The 20,876-nt window shown below is 41.3% G+C and overlaps 1 protein-coding gene across 2 annotated transcripts in view; it reads right to left on the bottom strand.

Moving 5' to 3' along the window:
* LOC124788140 (GATOR complex protein WDR24) overlaps window positions 1–20,876 on the bottom strand; it is a 141,559-nt gene that overhangs the window by 26,470 nt on the left and 94,213 nt on the right. For both annotated transcript variants that reach the window (XM_047255283.1, XM_047255284.1), the window contains 2 exons: window positions 11,456–11,670; window positions 7,402–7,641 (listed from right to left, as the gene is read on the bottom strand). In XM_047255283.1, coding sequence (XP_047111239.1) covers window positions 7,402–7,641; window positions 11,456–11,670 — 455 coding nt within the window. The remainder of the gene's footprint in view (window positions 1–7,401; window positions 7,642–11,455; window positions 11,671–20,876) is intronic.

Below are 20,876 nucleotides of genomic sequence, written 5' to 3' on the forward strand. Positions count from 1 at the left end.
AGGAATTTTGCAGTGTTGCCCAAATATATGAAGTAGGTGCAACAATCTTAATTTACAGATTTACTGGCATATTTCAGTAGGTATGAATTTATTCCATCCAAGACACAGGTATTTTGGTTTTTCACACTTTTATAATTGTTGTTTTATCAACACTTTTTTCTTCTGATTCTAGTTCATTTTCCTTTGGGATTTTGTCATTAAACTATAACTGTCTATAATGTAAACCCAAGTGGACCATGATATTAATTTCAGACTGTTTCCCTTTCTTCTTAGCTGAGATCATCACATTATGAGGGTTATTCTAAATGTAAAGAATGTTTCGACCTGTCAAGCCCCACAATTCTACCCCAACCTACAGCAGCCTCTAAGACTTTCCTAACTGTTGGTATCAGTATTAAGTTAAAAACAAGCACAAACGGTCATTTTTTTGGTTTTAAAATGTGTGACAAAATTAATGATCCCACCAGGTGTAAGGTTCCAGGGTTGCTAAAAGTTTCCCTAAGCAAAATTCCCTGATATTTCTCTGATTTCCAGACACATTTTAGCATTTTCCCCCAACAAATTTTGAGACTGATTCATTGACTGAGAGCGTTTATGGAGCCAAATGGCGAGATCGTCAGTCCAGCAATTTCCAAATACTCACAGAAGAAAGAGGGTCAGCTAAACGTGGATGGATCCAGTCAGGGGAGTCAAACTATAAAACAAGGAAGTTAAAATACACACAGTAAAAGGCATAAAAGGTTAGACCAAATCTAAAAACAGAAAAAAAGTGTGAGCTTTCCATGGAGGAGTGGTCACTGGGTCCCAGATTGAGAAAACGTGAAGAGAGACCCAACCACGACCACACTGCCTCTGTTCCAGGAGTGAAGTAAAACCTTATATCTGGAAATAACCACTTTCACAGAGGAAACTGAGGACTATTCAATCATCCGTGAATTGTCTGCTAATATTAAAATTAAGGAAAACAATACTTAATATGAAGGGGACATTCTATCAATGTGTGGGATATTGTCAGTCTGCCTCCACAACCATATTGTGGCAGTGGTTCATTACACAGGAGGACACAATGGGTGAACTTGGTATAACCAATGCATAGACAGCATAAAGCAGCGGACTCCTTCTGAGAAAAGTGGAAGGAAGAGTACCAAAGTGCAGTAGTGGACTCCTTCCGAGAGGAGCAGGAGGATTATCACCAAAGCGCAGCAGTCTCCTTGATTGTGCGGGGTTTATTACTGAAGGCAGTAGTGATCCAGGTGTCATTCCAGTTTCAGGCAAAGAGAGATTTGACACAGATCTGCATATCCACAGCTGGGGTCACGAAAGGGAATGGAGTGTGAATATCAGCTTATCTAGCCAAACAGTCAGCCCGTTCATTCCATGAGATACCCACATGACTTGGGACTCAGAGAAAGACAACTGAGCAGGTGGCACAGACAAGGAAGGACAGAAGGTCATGGAAAGCAGAGACCAAAGGATGATGAGAGCAGCAGGCTGCTAAATGTGTCAGTAAATATTAAAAACTGTGGAGGGAGGCCTGAGTAACAAAATGGAGGGCCTTGGTAACGGATAGCAGCTCTGCTGTGAACTTACTACATGATTCCAGCAATAAATGGTGTTTTAAGCCAGTAGGAGACATGAAAGCATATCCTGCTTTATCTATCATCTTAGAACCATAACTGTAGAAGATGGTAGCACCCTGGAACTCTGCAAGGATGGAATGTACAAAATGCCGGAAGACCGTAAGGGCAACAGAGACCTTAGGAAACTGGAATAGGTTGATCCTAATCCATCCAAGGAGGTGTGTGGGAGGGAAATAAGTGGCGCACATTTCAGTGGATGGAGATGGAAATCCCGACAGAGGGAAGTGAGACGTATGCCAACTGGCAATCCAACCCACAGGCAGTGATCAGGAGGGAGCTGTCCCTCACTTGCAAAGAGGACAGACAATGGGATGGTCAAGGAATCTGTGAATGGCAACTGCGTAAGAAACCAGGAGTTGGCTTCATCATATTTGTAGAGGGGGAATCCTCGCTTCTGTGAGGAGACTGTCAATGGGACTAGTGTGAAAGGCACCAATAGCCAGATGCACCTCACAATGGTGAACAGGATCAAGTACTTTCAGAGCGGAGAAGGAGCCACTGAGCCATTAACCTGACTTTCATAATCTAGTCTGGACAAGACCAGAGTACTGAAGATGGACAAGTGTAGCATGGTCTGCACCCCAAGATGTGTGGGCCAGGAGGCAGAGAGTATTAAGCTTCAGCATGCATGTAGTCTTCAGGTAGCGAATATAGGTTAGCCACATCAGTTTTTCATAATAATAATAATAATAATAATAATAATAATAATAATAATAATAAAAAGCCCAAGAAAGGTGACTGTGCTGTAACATCTAGAAGCTGGTCACCTAAATAAAGTTCTGGATCAAGGTGTACTATGAATTGATGACAAAAATGCATAACCTGCATTTTGGAGGGACAAAATTGGAAGCCATAGGATACAGCCCACACAGAGATCTGTCGGATGGCGTCTTGGAGCTGGCACTCAGCAGATGCTACAGAATGGGAGCCACACCAGACGCAAAAAATCGTTGACATATAATGCCGGGCTAACCTGAGGGCCAACAGAGGTTACAAACCCATTGATGGCTATGAGGAAGAGTGTGACACTTAATATGGAACCCTGTGGGATACCATTCTCTTGAACCTGGGAGGTGCTGAGTGAAGTGCCAACTGGAACCCGGAAGAGCTGGTGGGGTAAAAAATCATGAATAGAAATTTGAAGGGGGCCACAAAAGCCCCAGTTATGGAGGGTAACTAAAATGCAATGGTGCCAAGCCGTTTTGTATGCCTTATGTAGGTCAAAGAAGACAGTGACAAGGTGCTGACAGTTAGTAAAAGCCAGTCGGATTGCAGTTTCGAACCTGAGTAAATGGTCAGTTGGACATTGTCCTTCCCAGAAGTCAAACTGGAATGGGGAAAAAAAGGCCTCGAGATCCAAGTACCCGCCATAATCAGAAGCTAACCATCCTCTCAAGCAGTTTACAAAGTACATTCATCAAGCCAACTGGGCAGTAGCTGTCAAGAGACATTAGGTTCTTCGCAGGCTTAAGGACGGGCATAACTATACTGTCTCGCCACTGTGCAGGGGAGGCACCCGTGAGCCAAATGTGGTTGAAGACCCTGAGTATATATTGCCTCTGTGTAATGTTAAATTGTTGAATCACCTTGTTGTGGATGGAATCTGGGCCTGGGGCCATGTCATGTGAAGAGGTAAGAGCCTGCAAGAATTCTCATTAGTGAAGGGTTCATTATAGTGTTCAGATTGGTGAGTGTTGAAACAGAAAAGGGGGAGGGGGTGTTCTGTTAAGCTTTGTGTTTCTGCCAGAGACAGGTGGCAGGATAGGAAAAGGACGCCGATGCCGTCGCAAAGTGTGTTGCGAGGTGTTCTGCAATGAACAATGGGTCAGGAGACAGAACACCATGGAGGATAAGGCCCTGGACAGTTGACTGTTACTGGTGATCCAGAAGGCTACAGAGCTTGGCCCAAACCCGTGACGAAGAGCCATATGTCCCCAGGGAGGAAACATTGTGCTGCCAGAATTCCTTTTTACTCTGCTTATTACCTTTACCTTATTAGCTACTGAGCCTTAGAACAGAGAAGCTTAAAAGTGAGGAGGTTGGTCTGTGAAGGGTGTTGTTTAAATTGTTGCAGCACTTGTCAGTGGTCCTGCACAGCGATTGCTATGGGACCTGTAGATGGGCAGGCAGCAGTGCCAGCAGCATGAAGAATAGTGGCAGAAATACTCTGCACAACCACATCAATGCAGATTGAGAGAGATGTCGAAGTGCACGGCAGACGTATATAAAGGCCGACTGGCCCTGCAGAATGCATAACATGGGGTCCTGCCTGTCTGGCGGTGGCAGGAGAATGACAGAATCATTGGAAAGTGGTCACTTGTCACAAGGATCATCAGGGAGTGACCAATGTAGGCAAGCCAAGGGAGCAGGGGAGGAGACTGTGAGCAGTAAAGGTTCCATAAGTGAAGTGGGTAGGGAAAATCTCACTGAGGAGACACAAATCAAAGTCTGTAGTAAGCTGGTCAAGTAGAAGACACCTACCCAACAGAGTGGCAACTCCCCCACAGGGTGGTGGGCATTGAAGTCTCCAAGGAGGAGATATGGGGGCGGGAGTTGCTTCATTAAGTTAGACAGCTCAACATAAGGAAGAGGCCTACCTGCAGGGAGGTAGACATTGCAAACGGTGATTGCTGCAGTCATCTGCAATCTAACTGCTATCGCTTCCAGGTCAGTATGAAGGGGGATCGACTCACTAATGATATCGGCGCGAACCAAAGTGCAGACCCCTCCAGAAGCTATCCCGGGGCCAGCACGGTTCTGACAGAATGCGCAATAACATGAAACTTTAGAGAGTGGTCATCACGAAAGTGAGTTTCTTGAAGGGCATGACAGAATGAAGAGTAGGAGGAAAAAAGGCGTTGTATTTCCAGGGAGTGGCGATAATATCCGTTGCAATTCCACTGGATTAACGTGTGGCGAGAGTCCAGGTGAGACATAAAGAAGCCGAGGGGAGATCAAGTCACGTAGTCGGTAGTCTTCGCCAATGAGGATGGGGTGACATCCAAAAAAACTGGGTCTGCTTCGGGATGAAGTGGAGGGGTAGTCGGGGAGACCTCATCATTTGACTTGTGCTGCTTCTTCTTCTCCATCGGAGGGAGGGAGTAGGTGTTATCAGTAAGGTAATAGGTGGCAGTGATGTCAGGATTGGACAGAGAGTGAATGGCTTTGGGGCCCTCGGAGCCCGGTTCTCTCCTCCTGCCCGAGTGTGCAAGCTTCCTGTCTTGAAAATGCCAAGGAGGAGGGTTCGGAGATGGAGCCCCATCCCTAGCAGGAGCCAGAGAAGAGGAAGTTTTCCCCGGCCGAGGAGGAGGAGGAGGAGGAGGAGGAGCGATTCCAGGAGGGGAAGGGATGGGAGCTGCCAAGGGTAAGGAAATGGAAGGGGGGCAGGATGGTGGTAAGGAGGAGGGGTGAGAAGGGGAAGGTGTAACTGAGGCACAGGTAGAGGAGAGATTTACAGGGTAAAGTCTGTCAAATTTCTTCTGGGCTTCAAAGTAGCTGAGATGGTCAAGGATCTTTATTTACCGAGTTCTTTCTTCCTTCATGTACATGAGACACTCTGGTGAGTGGGAAGAATGGAGACCAGAACAGTTTACACAGTTAGGCAGTGGGGTGCACGGGCTCCCCACATGAAGAAGGTGGCCACAGTCACCACAGCTAGGAGTGACATTGCATCGCGAGGACATGTGGCCGAACTTGAGGCAATGGAAGCAATGCATGGGAGGTGGAATGTACGATTTCATATCACATCTTTACACCATTACCTTGACCTTCTCTGGCAGGGTATACCCTCAAATCCCATGATGAAAGTGCCAGAGTCTAAATGATGGTCCTTAGGGCCTTTCTGGACATGTCGGGTGAAATGAATGCCATGTTGTTCTAGATTAGCCATAAGTTCATCAAACTCAAGGAGAAGGCCTCTGCAGAAAATTACATCCTGTGTCATACTGAGTGACTTGTGGGGAGCAATAATCACGGGGTTGTCTCCTAAATGGTTGTAGGCACAGAGGGAGGCTGGTTGACTGGCAGAAATTGTCTTTATAAGGAGAGAGCCAGAGCTCACCTTGCTTAATGACTCAGCTTCACCGAACTTGTCCTCAGTATGTTCCACAAAGAAAAGGGGTTTGTTGGCGGCAAAAGTCTCCCTGTTGGTCCTTGTACAGACTAGGAACCATGGAAAGGGTCTCGCCCCAAGCCAGCACATCTGGCCCTCCTTCCAGGGTGTATCCAAGGAGGATAAGGCTGGAAAGGCAGAAACAGGGACTGAGACAGAACTACGTTCAGGAAGAGACACAGCTGCAGAAGAGCAGCACACTTCATGTGCCAAATATCTGCCCTGGTACCACCCACTCTGAACAGGGGCTCACCTTGTACACGCCACCCAGCCACAGTGATGGCCACCTGGCAGGACAGTCATTGCTGTGAATTCTGATGCTCTGAAAAGATTGGCAACCACTCCTAGGCTTACATGAGGCATTCATAGCACAGGTACCAGCAGTGTGATCCCTATGGTATCAGGTGGCTCAGCCAGATGGGTACATGACAGTCCCCAAAAAAGGCACACAAATTATGAACACAATAAAGGTTACAGCCACATTGATTTGGGACTGAAAATGCATCGCTCATCAACTTTCTGCCAAGAAGTGCGACTACGAATTCAGTGGCCTACTGTCAGACCTTCAACTGATTATGCCCTGCCATTCAAAACAAACAGCATGGCTTGTTTCCCAAGGGCATTATGTTTCTTCATAATATGGCTTCCCAACATTCTGTTGAAGGATTTTCTTCAGCAGTTTGAGTGAGGAGTTTTTGAACATCTGCCTTATAATACAAATTTTTCTTTGAGTGATTATCAACTTTATCCCAAACTGAAAGACTCTTTTGGCAGAAAGTACTACTGAAATGTTAAGGAAATGAACGAGGACGTTAATGACTGGTTCAACAATTTGGTGACAAATGTGTTTGCAGAAGGCACAGGAAGGTTACTGAGTGCTACAACAAATGTTTAAAATTGATTGGCGACTATATAGAAAAACACCTGAGATAACAAAATAAGTAGTAAAATAAATTTTCTTTTATCATCTTGAATTAAAATATCTGTAAAAACAAATGTTCTTTACTTTCAGAATGACCCTTGTATATGCTGTTATTAATCAACTGTACACATCATCCTCTATGGCACTAACAAAGTTGTCCCCCATGACTTATCATGTGAACATTACACACTATTTTTGGTACAGTTCCACTTCTGCTTATGTACTGTACAAGCATCATTTGTCCCTTGTTTGGAGATATAAATGAGGCTGTATGTTTATCTTTTATTACTTATCCTAGATTTTTCATGTCAAATTTTCAATCCTCTCTTGCATTTATTCAACTCTTTCTTGCCAAGAACTTCCTTGGCAACTTCAATAAAAGATTTTTTATACTACTCCATCCAAGATCTACATTTTCAATATTCCAAACTGACTGTGTGTATTCAGTCATTTTTGAAACATATAATTTGTACTTTCTTCCTGTAATATGTAAACTTTATTCATCTCAGGTCAGTTTTCATAGAGTTATCTGTGTAAATCATTTCAAACACGATTATTTGATTACTAAGTGTTACAGTGTTTCTACTTTTTCTTCTTTAAATTAATTTCAAACTTATAGACCACACTCTGTTGATCTACTACATCACATTCAATTATACTACAATAAGACATGCCATGATATGTGAAATACTGATATGGTGTGGCAATAATTTAGGTTGCAGTGATACCTAGGAGCCAAGTTTCTTGCTCAACTGTTGTCAACATGCTGGACAACTGACGACGAATTCTGTCACCTAAGACAGCTAGGACGCAGACTGCTGTCTGGACATCACCAAGCTCAGCATGATGTCGAAGTGCATCCACAACAATGGCTGATGGATCCAATGGCTGTGGCCGAGGCACATTGGGGACACTCAGAACAGGGTGTCCAGATGATTCTTCTGGCAGCAGCGGTCCAAGGACACCATCTGAGGTAAAAAAAACAATGGGTTTTGTATAAACAAAACTGTGTTGCTGTAGCTACATTTCAGCATGACACACAATAAATAGCAAATATAACTTGATTCAATTATACAAATTCTCAAAAAGGAAGTTTTAAAGTTTAGTAGTTCTCATCTATTCAAGCAAAAACATCAAACAGATGAAGTCACTAATTCCAGAGATGCATGTAGTTCAATACTCTATTTAGGTGCTTTTAAAACTGGTATGGAACTTTTAAGTTTAAATAAATGTCAAATGCAAAAACTAGTTTTCTGCGTAGCAAGAAAAATGATTACAGGCAAAAATGGTGTATATTAGTATTTAGTCTGAAGATACAGAAAGTGGCATGTTACAGCAAAACAGATACTAATATATAAATAATATAATTAAAATCACAAGCAACATATTAAGAAGCTCTTGTATTACAGATGCATTTTCTATAGGTCCCACACTGTTCTATGACACGTAAACACTCCTGAACCTGGCTCATAATTTCCTTGTGTATGGGTCCATCTACAAGTACAGATCAATAGACAGTGAAGTCTGGTTTATAATGAAGAGTACGTGAAACTTCAATTGCTTTCTCTCTCATGATAAACTCTTATCTATAGCTTAGTAAGTTTTCATAAACCAATCATGTCCAAGGCATAAGGTTCCATTATTAGAGCATGGCTAAAATAAAACTGATCTAAAAAAGTTTTTTTGGTATTTCATGACAATGTAATCTAAACAACAAAAGGTGAAGTAGTATTGGGACATTTTGACAGATGAGATCTGCCTTAGAATGAAATTTTCACTCTGCAGTGGAGTGTGCGCTGATTTGAAACTTCCTGGAAGATCAAAACTGTGTGCTGGACCGAGACTCGAACTCAGGACCTTTGCCTTTCGCGGGCAAGTGCTCTACCAACTGAGCTACCCCGGCCCCACTCTCGCCCTGTCCTCACAATTTTACTTCCGCCAGTACCTCATCTCCTACCTTCCAAACTTCACAGAAGGTCTCCTGCAAAACTTGCAGGAGTAGCACTACTGGAAGAAAGTTCACTTTCTGTGAAGTTTGGAAGGCAGGAGACGAGGTAATGGCAGAAGTAAAATTGTGAGGATGGGGCGTGAGTCATGCTTGGGTAACTCAGTTGGTAGAGCACTTGCCCGCGAGAGGCAAAGGACCCGAGTTCGAGTCTCGGTCTGCACACAGTTTTAATCTGCCATGAAGTTTCAAATCACCGCACACTCCGCTACAGAGTGAAAATTTCATTCTTGAAACATCCCCTAGGCTGAGGTTAAGCCATGTCTCTGCAATATCCTTTCTTCCAGTAGTGCTAGTCCTGCAAGTTTTGCAGGAGAACTTCTGTGAAGTTTGGAAGATAGAAGACGAGGTATTGGCGGAAGTAAAATTGTGAGGATGGGGCATGAGTCGTACTTGGGTAGCTCAGTTGGTAGAGCACTTGCCTGTGAAAGGCAAAGCTCCCGAATTCAAGTCTTGGTCCGGCACACAGTTTTAATCTACCAGGAAGTTTCAAGATCTGCCTTAGTTTACCCAGTTATGTGACTTCACAGAATACTATGCACCATGAAATCCAGTTTTATTTTTGTCTCATGTAGCTTACAGCATATTGCTTAACAGCAATCTAACAATTTTCTTGGTATACGAGGGTCGTCCGCAAGTAAGTTCCATTTCTATTTCTATCTGCGGCAGCGCTATGATCGCAGTTCCGAGCAGGCACAGTAGTTACTCTGACTCAAGGAGAAGTCCTGTATGCCATTTTCAGATTGCTGCTGCCGATGTGTGTTTTGTAGTGCTTCTTTATAATGTCAGCCGTAATTGAAAATGCTGCCGCATGTGAAATCAGATCTGTGATTCATTTTCTAAATGCAAAGAAAGTTAAACCAAAGGAAATTTATCGGCAAACCTGTGAGGTTTATGGACAAAATGCTAGTAGTGATTCAATGGTTAGAAGATGAGTTAGACTGTTCGATGAAGGACGTGATCAAGTGCACAATGAAGAACAAAGTGGATGCCCGTCTGTGGTTACTAATGAACTGGTTCACAAAACTGAAGGTAAGATTAAGCACAACCATAAGTTTACACTTAGTGCCCTTGCTATGGAAGTTTCGCAAATCTCACGATCACTAATTCATGAAATTGTTACTGAAAAACTAAAATTTTGAAATATTTGTTCACGTTGGGTACCCAAAATTCTTACTGAACAACACAAAAAACAACGGATGGGCAGTGCACTTCAGTTTTTGACACGTTACAATGAAGAAAGCAATGGTTTTATTTCTCGGATAGTCACGGGGGATGAAACTTGGGTATCGTACGACTCCCCTGAAACAAAACGGCAATTAATGGAATGGAGGCACACTTTATCTCCAACGAAGGTTAAGCCCAAGCAAATCTCGACACCTCAAAAAGCCATGTGCACCATTTTTTGGGACAGAAAAGGAATTTTGATGATTGATTTCTTACCATGAGGCCAAACAATCAATACACATGGTTACTGCGAGACCATTAAGAAATTGCACCGTGAAATACAGAACAAGCGCCAAGGATTTCTGTCAAAAGGTGTTGCTATTTTTCCACAATAATGCCAGACCTCACACGGCAAATGTGACCAAACAACTCTTATGGCAGAATGAGATTTTCACTCTGCAGCAGAGTGTGCGCTGATATGAAACTTCCTGGCAGATTAAAACTGTGTGCCCGACCGAGACTCGAACTCGGGACCTTTGCCTTTCGCGGGCAAGTGCTCTACCATCTGAGCTACTGAAGCACGACTCACGCCCGGTACTCACAGCTTTACTTCTGCCAGTATCTCGTCTCCTACCTTCCAAACTTTACAGAAGCTCTCCTGTGAACCTTGCAGAACTAGCACTCCTGAAAGAAAGGATATTGCGGAGACATGGCTTAGCCACAGCCTGGGGGAGGTTTCCAGAATGAGATTTTCACTCTGCAGCGGAGTGTGCACTGATATGAAACTTCCTGGCAGATTAAAACTGTGTGCCCGACCGAGACTCGAAATCGGGACCTTTGCCTTTCGCGGGCAAGTGCTCTACCATCTGAGCTACCGAAGCACGACTCACGCCCGGTACTCACAGCTTTACTTCTGCCAGTATCTCGTCTCGTATCTTCCAAACTTTACAGAAGCTCTCCTGCGAACCTTGCAGAACTAGCACTCCTGAAAGAAAGGAGAGCTTCTGTAAAGTTTGGAAGGTAGGAGACGAGATACTGGCAGAAGTAAAGCTGTGAGTACCGGGCGTGAGTCGTGGTTCGGTAGCTCAGATAGTAGAGCACTTGCCCGCAAAAGGCAAAGGTCCCGAGTTCGAGTCTCGGTCGGGCACGCAGTTTTAATCTGCCAGGAAGTTTCAACTCTTATGGCAATTTCACTGGGATGTGTTTGATCATCCTCCGTACAGCCCAGACCTCGCTCCTAGTGACTTTCATCTCTTCTTACACCTAAAATCTGTCCTTGGTGGTCAACACTTCAATGATGGTGATGATGAGCTGAAAGAACATGTTACCACATGGTTCAATACACAGGCGGCAACCTTCTATGAAGAAGGCATACAAAAACTTGTGCCGCGCTATGACAAGTGCCTACAAAATTTCGGAAGCTATCTAGAAAAGTGGTTTAACAGTTATAGATTTTTGTCCAATAAATATGTTTTCTGTATCTGTACATGTTTGTTTTATATAATCAAATGGACCTTGCTTTGTGGACATACCTCGTATTACAAAATTGTAGGTGATGATCTTAATAAAATATACAACTCTGCATAGTTTAGAACAAAAATGTTCCATACCTAAATTTTCTGTTGGAGAGTGATTAGGAAATTGTTCTGGTGGAGGTGAGCGATCTTGAATTTCATGCCGGACCTGGAATGCTTCATTTGGTAGTGTCCAATCTTGCTGCCCAACCATGGTGTTGCTAGTCAACTGTTCAAAATCTAATAATGCCAGCTCACCCTCACCAAAGAAAAAGTCTCCTTGAGATGGTGTGAGAGCCGAGAAAGCAGCCCTGTAAATCAATGACAACAGAAAAAATATTTCTCACAACTGCTAGAGCTCTTTCTCAAAAGATAGACTTTTGATACAACATATACTTATTATTTTACACTGATTTTTCTAATTAGGATATAAAGAATGCCACCACAAAGTACAGGCTAATTTTGTTTGTGTGATAGGGAGACATAAGGAATACTGAGAGGAGAGTTTTCAATTAATTTTTAGATATGTTCCATTAGTACTTTCGTAACCCGGTTGTTTGAAGAAGCAGTTTCATGGTAACAATACTGTTCACACACTGGCCTAGGTATACATAAACAAACTGGAAACGAAAAGTAACCATCCTATGTAAACATATCTTTTGGTAGTGTTTTGCCTTTGGCAATACGTCTGAAGCTTGATAATGGTGCAGAGTGGTGTTTTAAACCTCTAATGTGTTGTGACCAAGGCAATGAATATATCAGGCTGCTCACATCTGATATACGAAACTAGTCAAACAAATCAATTAATATCCTACCTAATTCCAATCACTTGAAATGCTTTGTTGCTCCAGAAATCCATGATAAACTGCTACTAGCAGGATAGTAAGTTCTCTCATATTATCTACATAGAATTTGACAGGCACTGCATCAGGTCTAGTCACTGTTCCTCTGTTGAATGATTTTAGCTCATTTTCTACTCTGCAAGGATTTGTCTCAGTATCAGTCACTTTGGGGTCTGCACAATGACTGAAAGCACGAACCTGCTTAACAAAACAACTGCAGATGACAGAATTCACTATTTTGACCGTCACTGTGCCATATTCTGTTTTGGTGTAAATGATCACTAAGTGACTGGACACACATATGACTTGAGTCTGTATACTGACATTACATAAAAGGAAACCACTTGGGAGTTTTGTCAGAGCCATAAATAGATTTTTACTTTCAAATTCATTGTATGCTTCTCAATTTCCTACACTTTATTACTTGGTTTCAATCTGTTTTTTATTTGTCAAAAGGCTTTCAATTCATTTTCTCAGCTCTTGTAGCAACTTTCTATCATGGCTGTTGAACATCAGTGGCTCTTTCTATCCCTCATGTCCTTCATCGGCACACACACGTTAAAACATTGGTACAAATCTACTGAATGTTTGTTCTATTTATTGGCCTTTAGCTTGTGTTGTACAGCCACCTAAATACAAGTTTGGTTGATTTCAAACAATCGAAAAATCCAGGATGGTATGTAAGAGTATTATGAAAAGGAATGTTGCTACTCACCATATAATGGAGATGCTGAGTCGCCGATAGGCACAACAAAAAGACTTCACAAATAAACTATCAGCCAGCAAGGCCTTCGTAGCTTCAGTTGCCAGAGACTGCAGTCATGTGTGTGTGAGTTGAGTTTGTATGAGAGTGTGCATTTGTCTGTTTCCTATTTCAACAAAATCTTTGCTGGCCAAAAGTATATTTGTGGCAGTCTTTTTGTTGTAATTATCTGTGACTCAGCATCTTCGCTGTAGGTTGATTGATTTGTTGCATATCATTAATATTATTGATGTTTGATACATGAACTGCATTTTGTGATGTTAAATGTGAACAGATGTAGCAACAGTATAAAGCAAGGTGTTTCAAAAGATTTGACCTTCTTTACAAGAACAGTAAAGGGGCTCCATGATGTGCAATCTGCACAAAACAAGAAGAGAAAATTAGGGTTTATTTTCCATAGACAATGAGGTTTTTAGAGACGGTTTGCAAGCTCAGACTGGACAAGAATAGGAAGGGAAGTAGCCACTGTCCTTTACAAAGAAATCATCAATCTTGAGCCGGCCAGTGTGGCCAAGCGGTTCTAGGCGCTACAGTCTGGAACCGCATGACTGCTACGGTCGCAGGTTCGAATCCTGCCTCAGGCATGGATGTGTGTGATGTCCTTAGGTTAGTTAGGTTTAAGTAGTTCTAAGGGACTGATGACCTCAAAAGGTAAGTTCCATAGTGCTCAGAACCATTTGAGCCATCAATCTTGCTTTAGGGAAACCACTGAAAAATCTGGGTGGCTAAACAGATATTTGTACTCTGCCCTCTCTAAACACAAGCCCAATACTTTAACTACTGTATGTAACCCAAAAAGATTCCTTTAGTGATACATTAATCCCAACTTTCTATCTTCATCCAGCAGCTTACAAACACACAGCATTCCAAAACATGATCCACTGTCTCCTTTCCATCCCCATGTCCAAAGAAGTCTATGAATTAAAATCTGACATTGTTGGTAACATTTTCAATTAAAAAGGTGAAAAAGTACACCAGATCCTTGTTGTAACCAAAGAACAATTTCTCTGAGTCATCAGTCTTCTGACTGGTTTGACACAGCCTGTCATGATTCCTCTCCTATGCCAACCTTTTCATGTCAGAGTAGAACTTGCACCCTATGTCCTCAATTATTTGCCACATGTATTCCAATCTCTGTCTTCCTCTTAAGGTTTTGCCCTCTACAGCTCCCTCTAGTACCATGTACATTATCTCCTGATGGCTTCACAGATACCCTATCAACCTGTCCCTTCTTCTTGTCAGTGTTTTCCACATGTTCTTTTCCTCGCCAATTCTGTGGAGAACCTCCTCATTCCTTACCTTATCAGTCCACCTAATTTTCAACATTCTTCTGTAGCACCAATCTGAAAGGCTTTGATTCTTTTCTGTTCTGGTTTTCCCACGGTCCATGTCCCATTATCATACAATGCTGTGCTCAAAATATTGTCTCAGAATTTTCTTCCTTAAACAAAGACCTACGTTTGATACTAGTAGACTTTTCTTGGTCAGGAATGCCTCTGCTACCAGTTATAGTCTGCTATTCACGTCCTCCTTGCTCCATTCGACATGGGTTATCTTGCTGCCTAAGTCGGACACTTCCTTAACTTCCTCTACTTCGTGATCGCCAGTTGTAATGTGAAGTTTCTCATTGTTCTCATTTCTACTACTTCTCATTGCCTTGGTCTTTCTTTGATTTACTCACAATCCAATTCTGTACTCATTAGACTGTTCATCCCACTCAATACATCTTACAATTCTTCTTCATTTTCCCTGTGGATAGTAACGTCATGAGTGAATCTTATCACTGATATCCTTTCACCCTGAATTTTAATTCCACTTCTATTGTTTCCCTGATTGCTTCTTTGATGTACAGTTTGAACAGTACTGGTGAATGACTGCATCCCTGCCTTACACCCTTTTTAATCTGAGCGCTTTGTTCTTTGTCTTCCAGTCTTATTTTCCCTCTTGGTTCTTGTACATATCGTATGTTACCTGCATTTCCTACAACTTACTCCTATTTTTCTCAGATTTTTGAACACCTTGCACCATTATACATTGTCAAAAGCTTTTTCCAAGTTGACAAATCCTATGAACGTGTCTTGATTTTTCTTCAGTCTTGCGTCTACTATCAACAGCAATGTCAGAACTGCCTCTCTGGTGTCTTTACCTCTCCTAAAGCCAAACTGATCATCAACTAACATATCCTCAGTTTTCTTTTCCATTCTTGTGTACATTATACTTGTCAGAAACTTGGATGCATGGGCTGTTAAGCTGATTGCTTGATAATTCTCGCACTTGTCAGCTCTTGCAATCTTTGGAACTGTGTGGATGATATTTTTTCCAAACATCAGATGGAACATCACCAGTTCGTACATTCTACACACCAATGTGAATAGTTGTTTTGTTGCCATTTCCCCCCCAGTGATTTTAGATATTCTGATGGAATCCTTTCTGCCTTATTTGATCTTGAGTCTACCAAAGTTCTTTAAAATTTTGATTATAATTCCAGATCTCCTATCTCTTCCCTGTTGACTCCTGTTTCTTCTTATATCACATAATCAGACAAGTCTTCCACTTTGTAGAGGCCTTCCATACACTCCATCCAACTATCCGCTTGCTCCTCTGAATTTAACAGTGGAATTCCCATTGAACTCTTAATGTTACCACCCTTGCTTTTAATTTCACTGAAGGTTGTTTTAACTTTCCTATATGCTGAATCCATCCCTCCAACAATCATTTCTTTATCAATGTCTTCACATTTTTCATGCACCCGTTTTGAATTAGCTCTCCTGCACTTCCTATTTATTTCATTCCTTAGTGACTTGTATTTTTGAATTTCTCTGAACATTTTTGTACTTCCTTCTTTGGTCAATCGGTTGTAGTATTTCATTTATTATCCAAGGTTTCTTTGCAGTTGCCTTCCTTGTACCTAAGGTTTCTTTGCAGTTGCCTTCTTTGTACCTATGATTTTGTTGCCAAGTTTTGTGTTTGCCCTCTTTAGAGATTTCCATTCCTCTTCAACTGTAGTGCCTACTGAGCTATTCATCATCACAGTGACTATAGTCTCGGCGAATTTCGTTTCTTAGTACTGGTGTATCCAACTTCTTTGGGTACTGATTCTTCTTGACTAGTCTCTTCAACTTCAGCCTACTCATCATCATTACTAAATTGTGATCTGAGTCTATATCTGCTCCTGGGTAAGCCTTACAATCCAATATCTGATTTTGGAATCTCACCTGGCCATAATGTAAAGTAACTGAAATCTTTCTGTATCTTCTGGCCGTTTCCAAGTATACCTCCTTCTCCTGTGATTCTTGAACACAGCATTCACTATTACTAACTGATATTTACTGCAGAACTCAATTAGTCTTTCACCTCTCTCATTTCTACTACCAAGTCCATACTGTCCAGTAACTCTTTCTTCAACTCCCTCCCCTAAAATCGCATTCCAATCCTCCATGACTATTATATTTTCATCTCTACTTACGGACTGAATTAGCTGTTCAACATCCTCATATACTTTCTTTATTTCTTCATCATCTGCATGCGACGTCGGCCTATATACCAGAACTATTGCTATCAGTATTGATTTGCTGCTGATTCTGATGAGAATAACTCTATCAATGAACCATTCACAGTAACTCTCTCTCTGTTCTACCTTCCTATTCATAATGAATCCTATTCCTGTAATACAATTTTCTGCAGCTGCTGATATTACTCTGTACTCCTCTGACTGTAAATCCTTGTCTTCCTTCTATTCCACTTCACTGACCTGCACTGTATCTAGGCTGAGTCCTAGCATTTTCCTACCAAGTTCAAATTTCTGACATTCCATGCCCCAACTTGTAGGACATTATCCTTTTGTTGGTTATTCAATCTTTTTCTCATGGTCACCTCCCCCTTGGCAGTCTCCTCCCGGAGATCCAGACGGGGGACTATTACGGACTCTTTTGCCAATGGACCATGGTACACAAAACATGTCAGAACACTGTTGCAATAGCAATGAAAAAAGCATGCCAAATTCAGAAGAACGCAAAATTCCCAAGACTGGCTAAGTTTCACGGAAGCTCAAAATTTAATGCGAATGTCAATGCGAGATGCTGTTAATAGTTTCCACAACGAAATATTGTCTCAAAATATGGTAGAAAACCCAAAGAGATTCTGGTCGTATGTAAACTACACCAATGGCAAAAAACAGTCAATACCATCACTGCGCGATAGCGATGGAAATGTTACCGATGATGGTGCCACTAAAGCGGAGTTACTAAATACAGTTTTCCATAATTCCTTCATGAAAGAAGATGAAGTAAATATTCCAGAATTCGAAACCAGGGACATAAAAGTAGGTATCTTAGATGTTGCAAAACAACTCAAATCACTTAAGAAAGGCAAGTCTTCCGGTCCAGATGGTATACCAGCCAGGTTCCTTTCAGAGTATGCACACACAATAACACCTTTCTTAGCAATCACATACATCCGCTCACTTGACGAAAGGTCTGTTCCTAAAGACTGGGAAGTAGCACAGGTCACACCAATATTAAAGGAAGGAAATAGGAGTAATCCATTGAATTACAGACTCACAGACCCATATCACTGAGCTCAATTTGCAGTAGGATTTTGGGGCATATACTGTACTCGAACATTATGAATCACCTTGAAGAAAATGACTTATTGATACATAACCAACACAGATTCAGAAAATATCATTCTTGTGCAACACAGCTAGCTCTTTATTCCCATGAAGTAATGAGTTCTGTCGACAAGGGATCTCAGATCAATTCCATATTCCTAGATTTCCAGAAGGCTTTTGTGACCGTTCCTCACAAGTGACTATTAATCAAATTGCTTGCATATGGAGTATTGTCTCAGTTGTGTGACTGGATTCTTGATTTCCTCTCAGAGAGGTCACAGTTAGTAGTGATGGATGGTAAATCATTGAGTAGAACAGAAGTGATATCTGGCATTCTGCAAGGTAGTGTCATAGGCCCTCTGCTGTTCCTGATTTATATAAATGATCTAGGTGATAATCTGAGCAGCTCCCTTAGATTGTTTGCAGATGACGCTGTAATTTACTGTCTAGTAAAATCATCAGACAATCAATTCCAATTACAAAATGATCTAGAGATAATTTCGGTATGGTGCGAAAAGTGGCAATTAGCACTAAACAAAGATAAGTGCGAGGTCATCCACATGGGTACTAAAAGAAATCCAATAAATTTAGGGTATACAATAAATCGCACAAATCTAAGGGCTGTCAATTCGACTAAATACCTAGGAGTTACAATTATGAGCAACTTACATTGGAAAGACCACAGAGATAATATTGTGGGGAAGGCGAAACAAAGACTGCGCTTTGTTGGCAGAACACTTAGAAGATGTGACAAACACACTAAAGAGACAGCCTACATTACACTTGTCCGTCCTCTGCTGGAATGTTGCTGCATGGTATGGGATCCTTACCAGGTAGGATTGATGGAGGACATCGAAAAAGTGCAAAGTAGTGTAGCTGCTTTTGTGTTAAAGAGCAATAGGGGTGAGAGTGTCACTGGTATGATACGCGAGTTGGGGTGGCAGTCACTGAAACAAAGGCAGCTTTCTTTGCGGCGAGACCTATTTAGGAAATTTCAATCACTAACTTTCTCTTCTGAATGCAAAAATATTTTGTTAACACCCACCTACATAGGGAGAAATGATCATCATAATAAAATAAGAGAAATCAGAGCTTGAACAGAAAGATTTAGGTGTTCCTTTTTCCCATGTGCCATTCGGGAGTGGAATGGTAGAGAAGTGGTATGAAAATGGTTTGATGAACCCTCTGCCAGGCACTTAAGTGCAAATTTTAGAGTAACCATGTATATGTAGACGTAGATGTTTCACCTGTGGATACACATTGCATCTTTAATGCAGTGATTTCTATTACCTTCTGCACCCTCAAGTCATTGAACATTGCTGATTCTTCTGCCTTGGGGGCAGTTTCCCACCCCAAGGGGAAGACAGTACCCTGAACGTCATTGATCATTGCTGATTCTTCTGCCTTTATGTCTGTTGCTCCACCATCTTTGACAAGACTATGGGGCGAATGAGGGTGGAATTCTTACACCGGAAGTCTTTGGCCCCCATTGCTGATGATTTTTATTCAAAATTTAAGTAGTGGGCAACCCAAGACTGAGGGCATTCTGATTATGAATCGAAGATGCTATCTCTGCACCACAGGTGCAGTTTCCATTTAATAGGTAAAAGTTTATAACAAGACAAGTAATATTTTGAAGTCGTAGGATTTCTCCATGTTTTATTTTTTATATCCCACAGACATTAGATAGATTTTTTCAATTCAAAGAATAAACAACTTACCACCGTGAAAAGTGTGGTTAATAAGCTAATAGTGTCAATAGATCATATGCAAATAAAGTTTTATGAATTAAAGAAAAAATGTTGCTTAGTTTATCTATAGGTTTTGTTTTTATGTCTTATTGTCTGTTACTATTCTTGTTACAAGTCTGCTACAATAGCTCTAAAATAGTGCAGACTGTACACTTTAATATGCACCTTCTCTGACTGATGAATGTTGGTTGACTTCGTGCCACTCCAGAATGTTTACACTCTTTGACAACCTTAGCTACATAACACTACTGTGTGCTGTAGCAATAAGTAGCCATTATGGATCTAGTAACTATTCATGTGTGGTGTCATGCGTACAGACTGTTAATAATATTTACCAAAATGAGTGAAGAAACTGTAACTGGACCTTTTAGTGACTTAGCATCAACTTTCATGTTACTTCTACAATATAACAATCTTTTAAATGTTTGTTTCTTTTTTAAGCTATAAGGTGGCTACTATGGAAGAAGGAGGCAGGGATTGTCTCAGCAGCCTTCCAACATCCTCTGCTGAGAGACCACATTAAAATGGATGATCCGTATTTGTGTCTGAAATCCTTACTTAGGTTTTTGTTTCACGTTACATATCCTGGCATTGCAATTCTTTTGACTAGGTGGCCAGCAGCTTCATCACATGATACTTCACCCACGTGAAGAGGACAAGTACATCTTCTCTCATCCCATAAGTAATAGGATTTTCCACCACATTGATGCCTAAGTTTTTCACAATTGTTAGAGCAGATGGTGAATCACTGACAATAACTGGTGGTGCTGTTATCATTTATGAATATAAATATGGTCATGATGCCTACCTGTGTTGATAATTTGAATATATCAGTCCTCTTAAAACTAGTAACGTAGAAAACACTTTCAACAGTCAGCAGTTTTAGGGCCATTAGTGTAGATATTGATTGTTTTGAGATGCTGTCTTGAAAAACCATGCCTAAGTATTATTTAATAAGAGAGCATCATACGGAAAAGGAGTATCGGTTATTATCTTTAACCTGAAAGAATTTTAGCAGGTATCATACTCCAAAATGGTTTAATCAAGGTAGCCTCAAAATTTTCCTGGAATTGCTGTGAATACTTAAGTACATGTGTACTAATGAAAGAAAGAAGAATCCCAGTTAAGTATTTTAATGTCAAATTTGAACCACTGTGTCAGAGACAGTTTGATTCAGTTTTAGTTGTTATCAAAAGAGCTTAGGTCAATTGCAGGTTCACATGATTCATTGAACAGTACATTAAGCGCAGTGGAGAATACTGCTCCTGCGAAGTCACTCTATGCTTCTTATTGACACTTGTTAATTTTGTAAAGGCAGCTGTCCGTGCCAGATCTATAACAATCATTTCCGTAATCCATGACTACGTAAAGTATTACAACCGTGTGGATCTGCACCGAGACCCCATCATAGCGCTCACTATGTTGATAGGTGCAGCATATTTCTGAGTAACATAATCTTATATGCAACTTCCAGGTTAATTTTACATTGATGAGGAATTCATGATATTTTCACCCATCTTCAGAGTAAAGTTGTATAAGGCCCAATGCAGTT

Source organism: Schistocerca piceifrons, chromosome 3 (genome assembly GCF_021461385.2).
Source record: "Schistocerca piceifrons isolate TAMUIC-IGC-003096 chromosome 3, iqSchPice1.1, whole genome shotgun sequence".
Taxonomy (NCBI): Eukaryota; Metazoa; Arthropoda; class Insecta; order Orthoptera; family Acrididae; genus Schistocerca; species Schistocerca piceifrons.